This window comes from Penicillium manginii (assembly GCF_028828005.1).
Source record: "Penicillium manginii strain IBT 31320 chromosome Unknown utg000001l:1.0-3466041.0:1.0-3467806.0, whole genome shotgun sequence".
NCBI classification, from domain to species: domain Eukaryota; kingdom Fungi; phylum Ascomycota; class Eurotiomycetes; order Eurotiales; family Aspergillaceae; genus Penicillium; species Penicillium manginii.
The window spans coordinates 2,183,670-2,201,001 of record NW_026643102.1 but is presented as its reverse complement, the minus strand read 5'-3'; the positions used below and the strand labels follow the sequence as shown (position 1 = coordinate 2,201,001).

At 51.6% G+C, this 17,332-nt stretch overlaps 7 protein-coding genes across 7 annotated transcripts; 2 read left to right on the top strand and 5 right to left on the bottom strand.

The window, feature by feature from the left end:
* Window positions 1-531: 531 nt before the first annotated feature.
* N7533_000792 (putative MFS glucose transporter) lies at window positions 532-2,088 on the bottom strand (the record flags this gene model as incomplete). The annotated part of the gene is made up of 2 exons (XM_057097442.1): window positions 532-1,917; window positions 1,993-2,088. 2 exons carry the CDS (start codon window positions 2,086-2,088, stop codon window positions 532-534), a joined length of 1,482 nt encoding a protein of 493 aa, XP_056965935.1.
* Window positions 2,089-2,403: 315 nt separating this feature from the next.
* Window positions 2,404-4,194, top strand: ssn3 (cyclin-dependent serine/threonine protein kinase SSN3; the record flags this gene model as incomplete). Its single annotated transcript, XM_057097441.1, has 3 exons — window positions 2,404-2,491; window positions 2,907-3,066; window positions 3,126-4,194. The coding sequence occupies 3 exons, from the start codon at window positions 2,404-2,406 to the stop codon at window positions 4,192-4,194; spliced, it is 1,317 nt and encodes a 438-aa protein (XP_056965934.1).
* A 527-nt stretch (window positions 4,195-4,721) lies between these two features.
* Window positions 4,722-6,602, bottom strand: N7533_000790 (putative metaphase-anaphase transition protein (Mlo2); the record flags this gene model as incomplete). The annotated part of the gene is made up of 5 exons (XM_057097440.1): window positions 4,722-4,729; window positions 4,792-5,392; window positions 5,463-6,329; window positions 6,398-6,452; window positions 6,511-6,602. The coding sequence occupies 5 exons, from the start codon at window positions 6,600-6,602 to the stop codon at window positions 4,722-4,724; spliced, it is 1,623 nt and encodes a 540-aa protein (XP_056965933.1).
* Window positions 6,603-7,190: 588 nt separating this feature from the next.
* N7533_000789 (MCM DNA helicase complex subunit MCM2) lies at window positions 7,191-10,105 on the top strand (the record flags this gene model as incomplete). Its single annotated transcript, XM_057097439.1, has 5 exons — window positions 7,191-7,195; window positions 7,259-7,368; window positions 7,429-9,734; window positions 9,815-9,984; window positions 10,045-10,105. Coding segments are annotated over 5 exons (2,652 nt in total), but the record flags the coding sequence as incomplete, so codon positions are not given.
* Window positions 10,106-11,125: 1,020 nt separating this feature from the next.
* N7533_000788 (Pal1 family protein) lies at window positions 11,126-12,927 on the bottom strand (the record flags this gene model as incomplete). Its single annotated transcript, XM_057097438.1, has 4 exons — window positions 11,126-11,898; window positions 11,955-12,399; window positions 12,465-12,700; window positions 12,873-12,927. 4 exons carry the CDS (start codon window positions 12,925-12,927, stop codon window positions 11,126-11,128), a joined length of 1,509 nt encoding a protein of 502 aa, XP_056965931.1.
* A 1,737-nt stretch (window positions 12,928-14,664) lies between these two features.
* Window positions 14,665-15,255, bottom strand: N7533_000787 (uncharacterized protein; the record flags this gene model as incomplete). The annotated part of the gene is made up of 1 exon (XM_057097437.1): window positions 14,665-15,255. The coding sequence occupies one exon, from the start codon at window positions 15,253-15,255 to the stop codon at window positions 14,665-14,667; it is 591 nt and encodes a 196-aa protein (XP_056965930.1).
* A 1,133-nt stretch (window positions 15,256-16,388) lies between these two features.
* N7533_000786 (uncharacterized protein) lies at window positions 16,389-17,092 on the bottom strand (the record flags this gene model as incomplete). Its single annotated transcript, XM_057097436.1, has 2 exons — window positions 16,389-16,700; window positions 16,754-17,092. 2 exons carry the CDS (start codon window positions 17,090-17,092, stop codon window positions 16,389-16,391), a joined length of 651 nt encoding a protein of 216 aa, XP_056965929.1.
* Window positions 17,093-17,332: the final 240 nt, after the last annotated feature.

Sequence of the window (17,332 nt, the reverse complement as noted above, 5' to 3'; positions counted from 1 at the left end):
ATGGAGTAGTAAACGAGTACAAGTACCAGATATGGTGAGTGAAGGAAAAGGATCTGCTAATAGGAATTGCAAATAGAATTGCAAATGGAATCGACAGGGTCCGGAGTGGAAAGACACGGTGGACCCCTAAAGCGTTGAGAAAGGAAAGGTCCGGGAGCAAAAGAAAGTCGTGGGGCGAGACATTTACATCTTAAGAGGTATGAGATATTTCTGGATAAATCGTCCCCACTATGAGGAAATATGGATGCCTACTGTCTGCCTTGTTTTACTCTACTCTGTACTCTTCAACTCTTGGTAGATACCTTACTCTCATAGTGAACTACTACTGTACAAATGTATAGCATCCCCCCACGATACCCCGCAATATCCCTTGCGACCAAGTCCAACATGATACAATCTCATACTTGCAGTGCAGTGCATTGCTGGATCGAGACACGGACTAATCCGGATGCAATAACATTAACTTGATTGGCGAAGCGAGCCACTGACACGCATACCTAAACCTAGACCTAGACCGACCCCCAGCTTTAACTAGTCCTGCCGACGGTCCACTCGTCCCCAAACTTCGTCGGCGTTGGCCTTGCCTTTAGTCTCCGGGATTCTACGGTGAATAAATACACTAAAAATTCCCGCCATCGCCGCAAATAACCAGTACACTTTGCCTCGGCCTCCGAGCGCTTCGTTCAAAACGGGGAAGAACTGTGCAACCACAAAGGTGGCAATCCAGTTTGCCCCCAGCGCCCAACTCTGCGCTGCCCCAACCGCCTCAGGGCCGACCAGTTCGGATGCCAGGATGAAGGGCACGGGGCCCAACCCGACAGCAAAGGAAGCAACAAACAAGAGAGCCGCAATGGCCGCCGCAATCTGGACATTGAAATAGATCCCCAGTGCCAAGAGAATAGAACTGCAACCCATACCCGCAATGCTGAGCAGCAGGCAGGTTTTCCGTCCGATCCGATCGGGTAAAGGTGAGCACGCGAGCGTCATGATTAGATTGATAGCGGAGATCAGGATCGTCAGCAGTGCCGCTGTACCGGGCAAGATACTTTGCAAGAGCGAAACACTGTACATGACAATGCTGTTCACACCGGTGAATTGCTGGGCAACCATGATGCCAACCACCGCGATGATAGCCGGTCGATAGTACGGATCTCGAACTGCCTCCATCATCGTGACCGCCGGCTTTTGTTCATCTTCGCTCGCCGGAGCTGGGGCGAGGAGAGATTCCTCCTCGCCGGACGTAGGAGTAGCAGCATTGCTCGCCGTGGTGCTCGTAGCCCGCCAACTAGCCATCTCCGCTTCAATATCCGCATTCCGGCCACGAATGCGCTGCAAGACCTTGCGCGCCTGGCCCATCTGCTGATGCTCGGCAAGCCATTTGGGGCTCTCGGGTATCATAAACAGACCCAGGAGCTCCAGGGTCCCGATCAGGCCAGCCACGGCAAGGATCAGCCGCCAAAGGCTGTCGTGGCTCCAAAAATAGCCTAGTGTTTGAGTAAGCAAGATCCCGACGTTGGTCATCACCTGTGTAAAAGCTCCAAAGAATCCCCGCGACTGGGGAGGTGCAATCTCTGAAACGTAGATGGGGCCGACCACGATTGCTGCGCCTGACCCAATTCCAGACAGGAATCGACCCAGTGCCAGGAGCGGAATGGCGGGGGCGAAGGTCTCAGCCACGGGGCCCAGGATGAAGAAAATTGTTGTCGCTTGGAGTGCTATCCGACGTCCATATTTTGTGGACACGGGGCCAGCTAGCAGGGCTCCCACGAAGCCTCCAATGGTGTAGATAGAGGAGACCAGGCCGAACTGAGATGGGTTCATTGGAAGGCATTGCGGTAGGCCATGGAAGGTCACATCGGAAGCACTGATTGACTTCTTTTCGCAGGTGACAACAGCTTGAGGGGCATTCAGTTCGGCCTAATGGCAAAGCATGTTAGTAAACAGCTTCCAGTGCTTTTCTCGGTAGGGTGGGGAAGTGCCTTGTATACATACCAAGTGATAACCAAATTGAAGCGGACCCAAGGTAGCGATGAACACCAGCAGAATTAGATAGGGGGTGACCTGCGACGGAGTCGACTGGCCAGTCATCTTTAGGAGTATGAGAGGTTCATGGAGGGAAAGAGGGGGATGATGTTGTAGGCTGTGAGCTGTCGAAGGAAGAAGAGAGGTTCCACGAAGGATGACGTGCATCGGCGAGGGCGGCCTCCGATAAGCGCCAAGCCAATCTTGAGAAGAACTGCCTGAAGGTAGCACCTAACATCATCAGAGCAACTGCTCCAGCAGTAACTCGATTCCACCTATCTCCAAAGGCAATCGTATCACTTATTTACCCGACTTACTGCCTTCCTGATGGAGTAATCTTCTCCTCACTTTTCCCCCCCATCCCGCTCTCACCAATCATCAATGAGTCTGACCAACCCACCATCTTCCGGTTCGCTCTCCAGAAGGACTGCCACTGTTGGCCCGGGTCCCCTCAAACGCACCGTCGATGGTAATTATATCACTGGCTTCTCTTTGTCTTTGATTTCCACCTGGACCTAGAAGTGATCTTGATCTTTGCCCAACCCGCCTCATCATGTTTGGAAAGGGGTTTCCGTTCCACAATTCCGCTGGTGGCTTCCATTCGCGTGGTAATTTCTTCTTCCCTTGAAATAGCTGGTGCTATTCAAATCCTGTCTCTTTTTGCTCTTTTTCTCTCTGTTACGGTATTATTTTGGACCTTGGGGGGGGGACTGACATGCATTTCATTTCCGCTGGTGACTGGTGTATGGTATCCTATATACGCTTCGTTGGACTGTCTTCGATTGAACGCTTAGATCCGTTGATTTGTCTTGGCTGTTATTCTCTCTCCAATTTCATCCCGTGGCGAGTTCCAAAACAATGTGGCTAACCTTTCGTCCGATTAGACACTTATGACGCCCGTCCATCAGGAGCTTCTGGGTACACCAGCAAAGTCCGGGTGCGAGACCGATATCATATTGTGGGTTTCATTAGCAGCGGAACCTACGGCCGTGTTTACAAAGCTCTCGGCAAGAATGGCCAGAAAGGCGAATTTGCGATCAAAAAGTAAGTCCAGATGAATATCTGCATCCACCCACTGTAAAAGGCTAACCCTGCCCTTTCAGGTTCAAGCCAGACAAAGAAGGAGAGACGATCCAATATACAGGTCTGTCGCAGTCCGCCATTCGAGAAATGGCCCTGTGCACCGAGCTCTCTCACGCCAATGTCATCCAACTGGAAGAAATCATTTTAGAGGACAAATGCATTTTCATGGTCTTTGAATACACAGAGCACGACCTCCTCCAGATCATCCACCACCACACCCAGCCGCAGAGACACCCAATTGGTGCCCGGATGGTCCGGTCAATCCTCTTCCAGCTCCTCAACGGACTACTATACTTACACACAAATTGGGTCCTACACCGAGATCTCAAACCAGCCAACATCCTCGTCACATCCAGCGGCGCCATCCGCGTCGGCGACCTAGGCCTAGCCCGCCTCTTCTACAAACCTCTCAACTCCCTCTTCTCCGGTGACAAAGTCGTCGTAACAATCTGGTACCGCGCCCCAGAACTCCTCCTCGGAAGCCGCCACTACACCCCGGCAGTCGACATGTGGGCCGTGGGCTGCATCTTCGCCGAACTCCTCTCCCTCCGCCCAATCTTCAAAGGCGAAGAAGCCAAAATGGACAGCAAGAAGACCGTCCCCTTCCAGCGCAACCAAATGATGAAGATCGTTGAAATCCTCGGCCTCCCCCGCAAAGAGTCCTGGCCCGGTCTCACCTCCATGCCAGAATATACCCAGCTGCAGTCGATGGTCCTGCACCGACAACCGCCGCACTACCACCGCGGCCCGAATCTCGAGGGCTGGTACCAGAATTGCCTCAAGAATGGCGGATACTCGTCCAGTTCGAGTGTTGGGACGCCGGGGACTGATGGCTTCAATTTGCTTTCGCGGATGCTGGAGTATGATCCCACGAAGCGGATTACGGCCGAGGAAGCGCTGCAGCATCCGTATTTCACGAATGGTGGCCCTGTTAGTGGCGATTGCTTTGATGGTATCGAGAGCAAATACCCGCACCGCCGCGTCACGCAGGACGATAACGATATTCGCTCCGGTAGTCTTCCGGGGACGAAGCGAAGTGGTCTGCCTGATGATTCGTTGCTGCGAGCCTCGAAACGACTTAGGGAGTGATGATTTCGAGGGTTTGCGGTGGTTGCATATGGCTAGGCGCATCGTGGGATTGTTGTTGGCTGGTCCGAGTCGTTGATGGGTGCTGTTATAATAAGGTTGTTTGCCATTTATACTTATGTTCATGTCCGGCGCTGGTTTTATATTTCATGCTCTTTTTGATACCTTTTGGATATACATACTACTATGATTGATCATTGCAGCTCTCGGCAAACGAATTCTGAACCTTGAAAGTTTTCTGTACGCCGTATGATTCAAAATCTCAAATTTAGTATATACTCAGTACCCTGAATTCCAACTATGGAAGGTTGTTGGTACTATTCATGGATCTTGGAAGGAATTCGGGGTTGTATACCCTAAGTAGCAGAATAGTAGCTTCCCTGAGGGGCGGTAGAAACACTGTTTAGATTGCCGCTACCTAGGTATAGAGCGCCATCCATCCCATCCCATCCATCCGTCCCATCCCATCCTAAAAAAAAAACACAACCCCAGTTGAAAATCATACATGAAAAAATTAATAGCAAACGTAATCAATACCCTAACAAACCCGTTAGTATAAACATGCACAAGAAATACCATCCAGCCTTCAAGCAAACTTACCATTCTGCTCACGCCGACTATCACCAGCATCATCCCCTTCCCCACCGGCATTACCACCCATAGCTTCCGCCTGACCCGCAGCATCCTGAATCCCCTGTTCATCACCACGCAGTTTCTCAAAATACCCCTTGATATCCTCCGCACTAACAGCCTGGCCGCTCTCGGCAAACGGCTTCAGGAAATCCTTCACCTTGTCACGGAGGTGGTTGTAGATCATCGCACCCTCGATAGCGCGCACGCGGTCGACGTTGCTGAGCGCTGCTTCGCCGCGTTCGAGAAGACTGCCCGTGCCGGTGCTTGCTGCTGCGTTGGCTTCGCCGTCGTCCGAGAGCGGGGGTTCGTATGTGTCTTCTTCTTCGCGGAGTTGGGGGTAGGGCGCGAGGTGGGGGTAACATTCTGCGCAGCGGCAGATGTGGTCGTGGAAATCTTGTTGGAGGAAGAGGGAGAAGGAGGTTGTTGGTGCTGAGGGGGGGGAGGGAGGTGTGCTTTGGTTTTGGGGGTGAAGTGGGTTCTTCTTCGATTGTGGTGAGGTGTGGTTGTTTGATTTTGATATCTGAGGCGAGAGGTTGGTGGGTTGTATCTTCATCTTCATCTCTCGCTTCTAGTTTGCTGGAGGATTCTTGCTCGATAGTGACGGGCTCAGATGGGTTTGTCTTGGGCTCCTCTTTTACTTCCTCTTTGGCTTTCTTTGCTGTTGGCTCTTCTTGGATGTCAATGTCATCTTCTGCCTTGCGCTTCTTCGGGTTATCGATTTGCTCTTTTTGTTCGGATGGTGGTTCACTCTGCTCCTCAATCTTAGGGTCTTTAGTCTCATCTACAGCGGCCGATTTCTTCTCTAAACCACCATTCTGAAAAACAGGTGGAAGGAAACCCGGTGTTCCGGCATACTTCTTCAGCCACGGGGCCGAATCGAGACACTTGAAGCAAATAAGTTGCCAAAAATCGTCTTCGGCGGGGAATCCGGGCGGGAGGGGTGTTTCGTCTTCTTCTTCGAGCGCTCTTTCATCGGTAGTAGCATCGCCTCCTTCAATCGGCTCTGTCTTTGCAACTCCGTTGACTCCGTTGGCCTTGTGCCAATCTCTCGGCAGTCCGATCAGACACTCGGGGTGCCACCAGTCCTCGCCACAACCCCCAGTCTCAACCGTCCCAAGACCCAAACATTGGAACATAGTCCCTTTTTCCTGGTGAGGATCATATTTCTCTCCACAGCCACAGAATCGGTTTCGGAAATTATGGTTGTATTTGTTGTTCGGGGAGGCTTCTTGGGAGTGAACGCCTTTACGACCGGTCTTCGGGTCTTCGCGCAGTGTGCAGGGAGATGTAGTCGGCATGCGAGTCGTACCGCAATCGCAAACGAAGCCGCGCTTATTGAAAAGTTCGACGAGAGTATGTTCGCCGTGGCAGGCGATAGAGCACGAATAACAGACCGCGGCGGGAGTATACGGGTCATCGGAGTTGTCGGGAACGGGGTTACAGGTCAGACAAGCGAAGAGGCTCTGGCGCAATGGTCCGAGGTCATGGGTACATGAGTCGAAGGACTATTTATCGATCAGTGTCAGCTCGGTGGTGATAAGTATGGTATGTATGCATGTCTTGGTGATCTCACATAGGGCAGAATTTCTCGGGCGTCAGCTTCGAGCTGAATTTGAGAATCAATGAACCTGAAGAGCATTAGCATTTGGTTGCGATTATCGATGTCGGTTGTTAGGGTGCGCTCACTCTCTGGCTGTCTGCGAGGTTTGCGAGCCGAAGCTTTCGCGCCGGCTTTCGGCTGTCTTCAGCTGGTTGGTGGCTGGGTGTGCGGAGTCCATTGTGCTTTTCGCGAAATCCCAATGTAGAGGTTTGATCGTTCCAAGTCAAAACAATGTCGAGTGGCGAGCCTGGGAAAGCGGCGATTCCCCAGATGTTGCGGCGAGCCCGAACGCGATGCGCGAAGTGTTTGCCTGGTTTGCTTCCTTACCGATCGTCGGCAAATGCAGCATTGACCGTGTGAATCCTATGGAGTTGTATGCAAGGAGGCAGCCAAAAGTGTGTCTGTGCAATTTCTTGCATTTACTCCGTATTTTTGCCTCTTGTCTCAGAAATTCAATCCAGATTCATATCTCGCATTGGACTAGCAAGTTCAACTGCGACCCCCCAGGAAGTATACCACAACACGTGACCAGCCCAATTGGGTTAAATTGAAACGCGTCGCGTGTCTCGACGCGTTTGAACGACTTTCCACTTTACTTTGCAGCTCTCTCTGCTCTCTGCACGCTCTTCCCGCCCCTTCCTTCTTTTACTTCTCCACCACCTGGGGTCTTCGAGAAAATTACGATCCCCTTCCATCCATTACAATATCACGATTTCTTTCCATCACAATCACTCCTTAATATCCCCAGTTGAATTAATCACATAATATGGAGTCAGTGTTCATCCGTCTAGCACAATAAAAATTCTTTTTTGCGCCCGACTAACATTCAAACAGTCCCCTTCGTGCCAGCGACTCGGCCGCAAACCGCGGTCCGAGATCGAACAATCGCAAGCGTGAGAGAGAAGAAGATATTTCATCTCCTGCCCCATTGCCGCCATCCAGCCGTGAGTCAACCCCCCTATCTCCTGAAATCGCGGGGTCATGGAAATTGACTAGATCAACAGCGACCGCACTGGGTTCATCCCCTCCCCCCATGCCATTCGACGAAGATGATGATGAAGATGAAGGCGCCGAGCTCATTCCTGATATTGATGATGTGGACGAGCTGGCTGAAGACGAGGATGGAATTGATTTGTTCGGCGACAACTTCGAGCGGGATTATCGTGATGGTGAAGAAGAACATTATGCCAATGAGGCATACATAGACGACGACGGAGACCACGATGAACTCGATGCCGGCACTCGTCGCCAACTAGATGCTCGGTTGAACAAGAGAGATCAGGAGCTTGCCAGGCGGCGCCGCATGCCCGCTGCTTTCCTGCAGGACGACGATGACCTGGAGATGGACCTTTCACGCCAGCCCCGTCGCCGTCGCCACCACTATGATGAAGAACGAGAGGACATTGATATGGCCGATGAGGGTATGGAAGAACTGTCTCTTGAGGAGCTGGCAGATGTCAAGGCTGCCAACATCACCGACTGGGTCACCCAGCCTCAGGTCCTTCGCTCTATTTACCGCGAGTTCAAGGCTTTCTTGACAGAGTTCATCGATCCTAGCGGTCAATCAGTCTACGGAAACCGAATTAAGACCCTTGGTGAGATCAATTCCGCCTCGCTCGAGGTATCTTACGCCCATCTGAGCGAGACCAAGGCCGCTCTCTCATACTTCCTTGCCAACGAACCTACCGAAGTTCTCAAGGTCTTCGATCAGGTGGCACTCGACGTGACTCTCTTCCACTACCCCCAATACCACGATATCCACAACGAGATCCACGTCCGCATCACTGACGTCCCCATCATCTATACTCTCCGTCAGCTGCGTCAGTCGCATCTCAACTGTCTGGTTCGCGTCAGCGGTGTCGTCACCCGCCGTACTGGTGTGTTCCCTCAGCTGAAGTACGTGATGTTCCTCTGCTCGAAGTGTGGTGTTACTCTGGGTCCCTTCCAGCAAGAAGCTAGCGCAGAAGTCAAGATCTCTTTCTGTCAAAACTGTCAGTCTCGCGGTCCATTCACTGTCAACACCGAGAAGACCGTGTACCGCAACTACCAGAAATTGACTCTGCAAGAGTCCCCAGGCTCGGTTCCTGCCGGTCGTCTGCCTCGCCAGCGTGAAGTTGTTCTCTTGGCTGATCTTATCGATATGGCGAAGCCCGGTGATGAGATAGAAATCACTGGTATTTACCGCAACAGCTACGACGCCTCACTGAACAACAAGAACGGATTCCCCGTATTCGCCACTATTATCGAAGCCAACCATGTCGTCAAATCTCATGACCAACTTGCTGGTTTCAACATGACTGAAGAGGATGAGCGCGAGATCCGCAACCTGTCGCGCGATCCCGATATTGTGGACAAGGTTATTCGCTCTATGGCTCCTAGTATCTACGGACACAGTGATGTCAAGACCGCTGTGGCCCTTTCCCTCTTTGGTGGTGTAAGCAAACAAGCACAAGGCAAGATGAATATCCGTGGTGATATCAACGTCTTGTTGCTTGGTGACCCCGGTACTGCCAAGTCGCAAGTCCTCAAGTTTGTTGAGAAGACTGCCCACCGAGCCGTCTTTGCCACAGGTCAGGGTGCCAGTGCTGTCGGTTTGACTGCCAGTGTTCGCCGCGACCCCTTGACAAGCGAGTGGACCCTGGAAGGTGGTGCCCTGGTGCTGGCTGACCGCGGTACTTGTCTGATTGACGAGTTCGACAAGATGAACGATCAGGATCGTACCTCCATCCACGAAGCTATGGAGCAGCAGACCATCTCTATCTCGAAGGCTGGTATCGTCACAACTCTGCAGGCTCGCTGCTCCGTTGTCGCCGCTGCCAATCCCAACGGCGGTCGCTACAACAGCACCAAGCCCTTCGCACAGAACGTCGACCTGACCGAGCCTATCCTGTCCCGTTTCGATATCCTGTGCGTGGTTCGCGATCTGGTCGAGCCCACCGAAGACGAGCGCCTCGCCAACTTCGTCATTGAATCTCACCACCGCGCCAACCCAGCCCGACCTCTGCGAAACGACACTGGCGACCTCGTCGATGCGGATAACAACCGCATCGATACCGAGGGCTACCGTATTGACAGAGACGGCCGCCGTCTCCCTCTGACCCAAGAAGAAACCGCCAAACGCACAGCTGAGCAGAAGCGCTCCGACGACGAAAAAGAAGGCGAGATCCCCCAAGAACTGTTGCGAAAGTATATCCTCTACGCTCGCGAGCGATGCCACCCCAAACTGTACCAAATCGACCAAGACAAGATCGCCCGTCTCTTCGCGGATATGCGCCGCGAGTCCCTGGCTACGGGCGCCTACCCCATCACAGTAAGTCAACCACCCTACTCCATACACCCATAAGCCTCGTGGGTTGCACGCAGCCATATACTAATTACCCCTTTCCACAGGTCCGTCACTTGGAAGCCATCATGCGTATCGCAGAAGCCTTCTGCAAAATGCGTCTGTCGGAGTACTGCTCCTCGATAGATATTGACCGCGCCATCGCCGTGACGGTAGACTCCTTCGTCGGCAGCCAGAAGGTCAGCTGCAAGAAGGCGCTGTCCCGTGCATTTGCCAAGTATGTCCCGACCCACCTGCGATTCTTTCAAGCCGATCCATGCTAACGTTTTCGTCCTAGGTACACGCTTGCGAGACCCAAGCCGCAGTCCAAGCGCCGTGCGGGTATCCCCGCCTCGCGGGGTACCTCGGCTGCGCAGTAATGCATTCGTGTCGTTGGTTCTGTGATTTGAGTTTCTTTCCAAGTAAAATACCATCTTGTTTGCATGTTGAGTGTGGCGTTTGGGTGGGGCCTGGCTGGTTAGGCCATGATTTAATGAATGAATATGATTTCTTATATTTTACCACCTGGGCAGAGTAAGGAAGCTTCATGTTTGGTTCGTAGTAGTAGGTACTATGTAGTAGCTTTGTCTCCCGCCACCGAATCTTCACCTTTGGTACCTAACTACGACTGGTACTGGTAGCTACAAAGTACTATATTGGTATGCCTTTGCTGGCTTGGTAAACATGTTTTGGCACCGGCAGCCTGAACACTTTAGTTACGACACGGTTACGACACAGGGTAAATAATCTGCTATTTCAACATCGACGCTGGCAGCTTCAAGTTCATCCATAAACCTTGGAAGGAAACTTGAATATTTCGCGGGATACAGCTACAAGACCAAAACTTGAATGCAAAGGCAAACGTCGAATTCAACGAATAAAGGCGAAAAAGGTGGCTTAGAAAATACAAAAAAAGGGCATGCTAACGAGGATGGCGATGGAAAACGAAGCTGCACAGCAGAGCAATCGCATTCCATGCCCTCGAAAATAAATTGAAAATTGGAAGAAAGGTCAAAGAAATTAGAATCAAATCGATCAATCAATCAACCGGCTCCACTGAGAGCAACGCCATGTTGGGCGCCAGAACGCTGACGGCGCCCCAAATGTTGGGTATTACAGAAAAATAACAAATTCATCTTTCCCGGGACAGGAAATGTGGATATCACCAGGGCTCCTCGCATCGCGTCACATCGCGTCGCGATGACAGGAGGCCTGTATGCGGAGGTGCAAGGCGGATGGAATGGGATGGGATGGGGTATGATGGTACCATGCAGGTCTATCCTTCTTTCCATTCCTTTCTTTGCCACGAAACGCAACTCAACTCAGCTCAGCTCAACTCATCAACTCGCCTGTCAGTCTTATCCTCCTAAAAAGATGACTTAATCACTGGTGCGACGCTCAACTCGCGGCTTGCGCAAGCTCTTCATCCGGTTGAGAAATCCGCCACCGCCCGGGTTGAGCTTGTTCTCGTCCAAACCACGATCGTTGGTGGATTTGCGTTCCAAGCCAGTTGCCTGCTTGGGGCTACTGGAAGAGCGAAGACGACCGCCTCCACCCTCCAGGCGCGATTCCTGAATACGCGCCGCCTTCTTGTCATATTCCTCGTCGTAATCTTGGAAGTAAGGGTTCGGCTCGTTGTTGCGGGACGAAGCGGAATGGCTTGAGCCCATGGGCGCGGCTGGCGCAGGGAAGCTTGGCTCTGTGGGAGACATCATTCGACCAGTACCGCTCTTTCCCCGTAACCGCTGAGCCAGACTCTTCTTCCGTCCGAGACCGCCGCCTGGTGCAAGGCCTTGATCATTCTCGCTCTGGCGACGGGCCATTGCTGAACGACTCGCGGGCGCACCGTCGAGGAATGTGCTTGTGCCGAGACCAGCGGTCTCGGATCCGTGAATGGGATCCACGAGAGATCTGGGGTCGAAGCTCACGGTCTCAGTGCCACTGCGTTGTTGGCCAGAGGAGGCGAAATCGTTGTAGCCTTCTTCCATTCTACCGTGGAAGAGGTTCAGATCGATATTGGAGTTGTTCGGGCCCGAGCCGCCCAGTGCCATATTCGTGGAGTTTTTGGGAAATGCTTGCATGGGCGCGACACGGGAGCCTTTTCGGTTCCGGTGGGGGTTGCAGGCATCGAAAGGACCGTCGTGGTGGAACACTATGTTGAATCAGAATACTGCAAGATGAGAGAAATCGGACTGATGGAGAACTCACTTCCGGTTCCGTAAATGCTGGTCACATCCAGTTTATCGATGATGTCCAGTCGGCGATCCTTGCGAGAGGAACGGGACTTGCCATCACGTTGGCGTTCGCGCTCGCGGTGGCGGCGCTCCCTCCGGCGGCGCTCGTCGTCATCGTCGAAGACCTTGGACGCCCGCTCCATCACAGAGGACTCGGAGTTGCGGCGGGGTCTGCGAGAGCTGCTTTTGGGGGGACCTGAAGTGGCAGCCTTGGATAGGGAAGGGGGATCGGCGAAAATATCGAAAGGATCCTTCGGGTCCTTTGATCGCGACTCTTCGGGGCGCCCTGAGGGACGCTCTCTCGGAGGACGCGGGCGACTGGACGACCCGCGGGCGGCATCACGGGAGGCGCTATCGGTAGGAGGTCGAATGCCTCGTGTGGCAGGAGTGGCGGGCTTGGAGCCGAGGGAAAGGTTTTCCTACAGCTGATTAGCAATCTATCGATCGCAAGCACAAGGCATCATCGGCGAAACAGTGAACATACGAAGAGGTCGCGGGTATTGTTAGTGACGTCCGGCTTCTCGGTCGGGGAGAACATGCTGGGTCCGCTCGAAATGCCAGGAGCCGATTGCGGTGAGAGCGCTTCGGTGTCGTCGAGAAATGGGTTTGTCGATCTAGGACGCTCCGGGCGCGAGCTGGTAGAACCGGCAGATGGAGACAGGGCGCGGTTTCGAAAGGGATTGTTGGAGCCAAAATTGGCAGCTGTCGGTGAGACCTGGTCTGTCCGGCGATCGTTTCACGTTAGTTTCTCGTCAATCGGAAGGTTTCTAATCTTTCGATCAGGAGGCGACGGTGGCATTTAAATAGCAAGGCGAACAAAGAAACGCCATCAGGGGAAGCACACGAATCTCTGGGCGTTCATTCGTCGCAAATCAAAAAAAGCATTACGCACCTGTCGGTGCCAGCGACACGCCGGGCGGGTACCCGAACGCTGGAGGGGCATTCATGATGGTGAGATGAAACGGAGGACGAGTGGAGAGTGATAGTGATGCGTTTGCATCAATCAGAGAGCGGGTAGTAAACGTAAGTGGTGTCGCACGAGTCAACGGGGGTGGGTAGGTTGAGCGACGATGAAACGGAGAGTGTAGGAGCAATTAATGGCAGTGCAAAGGGACAAGAACCAGTCAAGTGCGACTCGAGAGAAGAGAGAAAGAGAGAAAAGACAAGGGGGGGGAAGAAAGAGAAGTGAGTAAGAGTGAGAAAGGGAAGTGGGAGTGGACACGGGATCGACTTGAGGGGGGAAGGCGTACGTAAAGAGGCGATCGGCCAGGACCGCCTTCTTCATGAGAGACTCGCTCTTTTCTTCTTTCTCTTGTCGACTTCTCTCCTCTCTACTTCTCTTAGCTTCACATACGGATTCCCCGGCCACACATTCATCATGCACATTACTGCGTACAGTTGGATATGCATTACGAGTCTTGATTCTTACGCTAAATGTCAGCCTGCAGAACCTCCCCAGACTTGAATTAGGGTCAGAATCCAGGGGCAAATACCCTCGATCGACAGGGCTCCACCCGCACTGGCGCCCACGGTGGCGGGCAGATTACATTTTCCCCTTAACTGAGAGGAGATGCCGAGAGACATGAGAAAGTGCCAGCCTTTCACTTACAGGGGGTCTGGTTATCCGGACAATCGTGGATGCCACAGTCCTTTCCTACTTTTTACCTACTGAGTACTTGGTCCCCAGCCGTTTGGAATGACGTCCGCATTCCCAGCATCCCCCCGGTTGATGTCATCTTCGGGTCTGCGGAATGTGGATTCACCGTCGCTGGCGCACACGCGAGTGTGGTGCTTCGCCAATTGCGCGATCTCGCACGGCCCCGGAGATCCAGTACCGCCGGAATATTATGTATTTGACAGGACGATCTGCTTCAACCGCCGCGGTCTCGTCGCCCTCTTATCTCGTCAGGTCTCACCTTGGCAGGATCCTTGATGACGACGGCCCCCAAGTGCGGAGTACGGAGTATGTACTCGACATATCCCACGTACTTGGGTTCAATAGCGTTAAATCACCTGCAGGCACCCTGATGACGTACAGAGTCCCCGAGGTGTCTGTAATTTTAGAGCGGGCCCCCCCAATGCTCATCTGCATTTCCGGTGCCTGGCCTGGGCGCTTTTGCCCATGGTACGGAGTACATGTGATCGATCGAACTCGCCATGCATTGCGGTTCGCTCGGGGAAGCAGCTGTGTTCTCAATATTTAGATAGTTTGTGTGAAGTTTGCGCCTTGGCTACTGCAGATGGTTCGCTGTCTGAATTGTAATTGTAATTGTAATCCCTCAAGGGCTCACCGCACCAGCTCGTTGTGGGTAATGGTGGGTGGGATCGACACAGGCAGCAAGTGACGGGCCCGAGCTCGGCAATGCATATCCGACGAGACACCCGTTACTACTAGCACTCACTAGTACAAATAGATTCAACTTTATCCAGGGCCCGCGGAGTAGTTCTCCGTATATGATATTTGGATCAATCGCACGGGGCACGGGATATGCAGTGTCGTTGTCGTCATTGATGCCGATATCCGATTGGGCAAATATCGATAACTCATCCAACAGTATGTGTGACTTCAAGGAACCCGAAAATTACAAGCAAAGTATCCAATTCAAACAGCACTATCAGATCATAGCGATAAAGTACTAGTAGCATCCATGGATTATATTGCAGAAAGTATCGTCATCTTCTCATCAGAATCCTCTAGATATAATCTTTGTTCCACTGATGGGGTCATTATAGTAGATGGCAGTAGAATCTCGAGTAAAGAATGTCCCATTCAACGTCAATCTTACCTCTCGAAGGAGGTCAGCCCCAAATGAAGGACAGTTTTGAGTCTCTTCAGCGAATAATTTATATTCTACACTCTGCAGGTAGCCACTCACAGAGGCAGCTGCTATAAGTCGCCGTACTGGATGCTCTCGTGGCAAGACTGCTGCTGAGACAATATGATCAAACGTCAGCCAGTGAGCGTTTGCGTCTCCGTATCGGAAGCTTTGCACAGGGGATTTCGCTTTGGAACCAGGATTGGCTATAATTATATTTTTGATATGTTGAGCCATTACGGCTTCCAGCCCAGCTATGTTATATTTGTCGGCGAGCTTCGCGAGCTCTATAGCAGCTGATATATGCTCTCCCAGGTCCTCCGAGTCTATGCCGAAATTAACGACACGAAGGTGAAGCCATTGAATCAGTCCTTCAACACTTCGGACCGTGATGACATCTTCCATTTCCCCAATATCGACGGTCAGCTGTCGAGCTTCTAAGAATTCGCCTTTGGACATTGCTGAGAATACCGGAGATTCTGCGCAAAGAAGGCTCTTCGAAATAGTGTACTCGTTGTTGCATGGTATAATTCGAATTTTCACAATGGGACCCTGATATAAGGGGAGGATACTAAATATTCGCAGTTTAGACAGACACTCACTTAAAGTATATGCCATTGGTCACTAACTCGATTATGAACTCATGAGCGCTTGCTTTGAGTGCTCTATCCATCATTGTTTCAGAACTGGGTAGTTGAAAAAAGGAAGCAGATTCTATTAATTTGAAGGCAATGGATCCTGATCGGCTCAAGGCAAACGATATGTCTAGGCTGTTGGAAGACCCGGGTCGAAAAAAGAAGGAAAAAAGGTATCTTTTCCTGAAATTTCGTGTAAATCATAGACAAGTTTGAAACAAAGCGATCAGAATTTCGATATGACGGCAGTGGGACGTAAGGAATGAGCCTCTACTTGTCATATCCGACACCCATGGCCCGCACTTCTTTTAATGGCGTGGATCCGAAGATAACCTTGGCTTGCTTAAATTACCTTACTAAGAGACACCTTTCGTCTCAAAAACTAATTTCCTATATTTTCCCCTAATATGAGAAGTTGTTCTGGTAAATATGATCACCTAGGTACGAAGGTCAATAACATCATGACCGCCAGTTTCTAATATGGCAAGCACATAATGACCTACCCCAGGTAGGCTACATATGCCCTCCTGGGTCACTGATGAAACCTATGAGTTCCACCATCGATGGCATGTTCATACCAATCAAAAGGAAAAGGTCCTACGGGGAAATGTGGTAAATTGTAACGCGAAATGTATTAGGTATCTTGAGCACCACATAATATAATTCAAAATCAAATCAGAGAAGTAACTAGCTCATAAGTGGGAAGAAATAGAGACTCGGAGAAATAAAAGGAAAAGCATATCAGAAAAGAAATTACCGCTTGAGAAATGCGGAAAAGATAGCATCAGATTGCTTGATGAAGAACCTCGAGGCCATGTGGGACGACGTGAAAAAGAAAAGCGCGCACAAGATCCCCTCAAATCCCCTTGAGGAAGAGCATGATGCATTAAAAACAAGTCGTCGAAAGAGAAAGGTGAGTAGAGAGAGGACGATAACTGTTCAGGGGTAATCAACGACTCAAAGACTCGTCGCTTCGGCTTCTTCCAGTTCAAGTTCACATAGTATGTCAACTGACCTTGCAGAGCTTTCCAGATGTATCTCCCTAAGTTCACGGAAGATGATGAGAATATCTTGGGACAGAACTCCTGAGTCCAACAGATGAGGGTTGCGATGCAAGATGTCCTTCCCTCTCAAGGCCGATACTTCGAGTGCACATAGCTCGGGCCACCACTGCAGAACGTCGGTTGGGACCTGCTCGAAGAGGCGTTTGAAGCTTCTTGCGTGCTTCGTTGCCTTGATGACAGATTCTTCGTCGATGGCGGGTTTATCCTTTTTTTTGAAGCCAGTTGATCTCTCCGAGTCGCTACCTTCAAGTTGTCTACCTCCAACACTCTTTTCGTCCGGCAGGGTGTTTTCGGGGGAATGCGGTTGCGAATATCTCGAGGCAGCGCGGAGGAAGCTTCTTTCAGACTCATTATCATGTGCCCAAAATCAGCGCGCTTTTCGTCCGACAGGGCGTATCCGGGGGATTGACGGTTGAAAATGTCCTCAGTCGTGTAGAGGAAAGTCCGGTTGTCCTGATCAGCAGTCGGGAGCTGTTGATGCTTGGACTCGTTCACAATATCTGGCCTCCCCATATTCGTTCGATTTTCGGTCTGGAACTTTTTGTGTTGCTTCAAAGGCCTCAAGTCTGCCTTATTTGTCTTCAAGCTGTTGGACATTTGACAGGGCCTCGTACTGAGCGTAAGCTTCGTCGGACGTCTGGGATGTGTCTGTGATGGCTTCGTACTTTTGGGAGATTGAGTACCTTCTCTACCAGATGAGAAACCCCGTATTGAAAGCGTCGTTAGTTTGGAGCTTCGTCACAATCTTCGAATCGTCAATGTCATAGGAACCCTTTGGAATGCCCCAAAGCACGGTGCGTATGAGGAGATATGGTGGTTTCTGAGGTACGAGGGCTA